Genomic DNA, 2,084 nt, shown 5'->3' with positions numbered 1-2,084 from the left:
AAAAAAAAAAAATTAGCCGGGCATGGTGGTGGGCGCCTGTAATCCTAACTACTTGGGAGGCTGAGGCAGGAGAATGGCTTGAACCCAGGAGGCAGAGTTTGCAGTGAGTAAAGATCGCGCCACTGCACTCCAGCCTGGGCAACAGAGCAAGACTCCATCTCAAAAAAAAAAAAAGCAAAAAAAAAAAACAAACAAAAAAACAAATTCAGGCTGGGCGTGGTGGCTCTCGCGGCCTTGTAAACACTCTTCAGTCATTAAAACACTAAATAATACAGTCCCCCAAACCAAGGGGGAAATCCTGGTACAGGCAGTTCGCAGTGGAGAGGAGGAGGAGGAGGTACAGCATAACCCAGGAAGAAGCAGCAGCCCCATGAACGGGCATCTCCAAGTTGGTAATTGCTTTGATTGGCTTTTAGACCCAATATTTAATTCAGAATTTTGTTAAAGTTTCAGATGCAAATCTCATGACCCCCTATCATGTTATGTTCATCATGAAGGCATCAGGGTTAAAAAGCCTGAGAAATTCTGCTTTGGTCAAAGAAAAAGTCTTTCCGGGAGTATTTCTGTCATGGGTCCGTATCCCTGCCTCCCCCACAGAATTGACATTTTTCCCTTTTCTCCTGCCCTGCTTCCTGGAACATCATCCCCTGTTCTACAACACAGCTGGTCAAATTCTCAGGAGAAATGGCACATGTCTGTAAGTCCCAGCTACTCTGGAGGCTGAGGTGGGAGGATGCTTGAGCCCAGGAGTTAAAAAAAAAAAAAATTATTGAAAGAAGGGAATGAGTGAGACCTGGAGGTGGGCAGACCAGGGTTCAAGGCCCAGTTCTGACACCTGCTGACTGGGCACTCTTGGGCATGTCGCCTCCCTGAACTGGGCAATCTGTGAGACACGGAACACCGTAGCCAGGGTGATGTCTGGCTCAGGTCCTCCGTAGCTAGTGAGGGACAGATGCCACCAAGAGAACCAAGCATGCTCCCCCAGGCTGGCGGAGCCCCAGGGATCTAGATTCAGCAGAGAGCAGCTCCAAGCACACCTCAAAAGTTGGATTAAAACAAAACTGGCTCCCTCACGGGAAAGCCCCGGAGACCTAGATTCAGTAGAGCAACTCCAAACACACCTCGAAAGTTGGATTAAAAAAAAATTGGCTACCTCAAAGGCTGGATACTCTAGGGACACTCCCATCTTGGTCACCAACCTCATACCAGGGTGCCAGGCATGTAAATTACAGTTCCTCCTTCCAACTACCCTCCGGGCACAGGCAGGATCAGAACCCCGAGCCTCCTGACTCCAGAGCCAAGTGTCTGGCTCCTGGGCTCTGTCGCTGCGTGGCAGTGTCCCGGGGTGGGGCTGGGATGCGAGCAGGGTTGGGAGGGAAAGGCGCCCGTCCCGCGCCCCGCGCTTGCCTGTCGGGTTGCGGACGCTCCATCCGGCCGGTGCTGGGCTCGTTCGTGCTGGCTCCGCGGGCTGCGGCTGCGCTGAGGACGCTCGAGAGGAGGCAGGCGTTGACTGTGCCGGAGCCGCGGCCGGTCACATTTATGCTCGGCAGGTCACGTGGGCCAGGCGGAACAGCTGATGCCCACTTTCTGGCCGGGCGTTGCAACACCCGCAGGGGCCCGCGCCCAGCCCGCCCGGGGCCAGTGTGGGGTGGAGAGGAGCAGTCATATGACCCTCGGGAAACAAAGTCTGGCCATAGGACTTTTAGAGAAAACACACACACAAACACACACACACCCTTTAAGGAAATCTGAGAAGCTGCAGGCTCTGGGTGTGATTTTGCTCCTTCCAGAGTCCCCCCTTCTGCTCCCTGTCCCCTTGGGACTTGATGCACCCCAGGCGTCCCAGAAGGTTCCAGAAAGCTGGGAGGCAGCGCTGCTCAGAGCAAGAGGCTGGTGGGCAACATCAGGAACTTAGCAACCCCAGGCTCTGCTGTCTCCAGCTCCCTAAAATGTTACCTGCTGGAATCCTCTGCTGACTGCTTGGCTCCTCACACCCCCTTTAAATGTACATTTAGGATCTGTTTTTTGAGTTCCTGTCAAAAAACAGAGACTCTAGTATTTTCATGGTTCATCCCTACAACTGA

At 53.3% G+C, this 2,084-nt stretch overlaps 1 protein-coding gene across 1 annotated transcript in view; it reads right to left on the bottom strand.

Annotated features, from left to right (window-relative positions):
• Nucleotides 1-1,549, bottom strand: part of LOC116464070 (heme oxygenase 1) — a 12,110-nt gene extending 10,561 nt beyond the window's left edge. Inside the window, exon 1 of the mRNA XM_032147351.2 lies at nt 1,408-1,549. Within this exon, the coding sequence (XP_032003242.1) occupies nt 1,408-1,430 (23 nt within the window). The 5' untranslated portion in view covers nt 1,431-1,549. The remainder of the gene's footprint in view (nt 1-1,407) is intronic.
• Between the last annotated feature and the right edge of the window lie 535 nt (nt 1,550-2,084).

The sequence above is a fragment of the Hylobates moloch genome, unplaced genomic scaffold, assembly GCF_009828535.3.
Source record: "Hylobates moloch isolate HMO894 unplaced genomic scaffold, HMol_V3 SCAFFOLD_159, whole genome shotgun sequence".
NCBI classification, from domain to species: domain Eukaryota; kingdom Metazoa; phylum Chordata; class Mammalia; order Primates; family Hylobatidae; genus Hylobates; species Hylobates moloch.
Note: the sequence above shows the minus strand (reverse complement) of the source record. Positions and strands in the feature narration are given on the sequence as shown.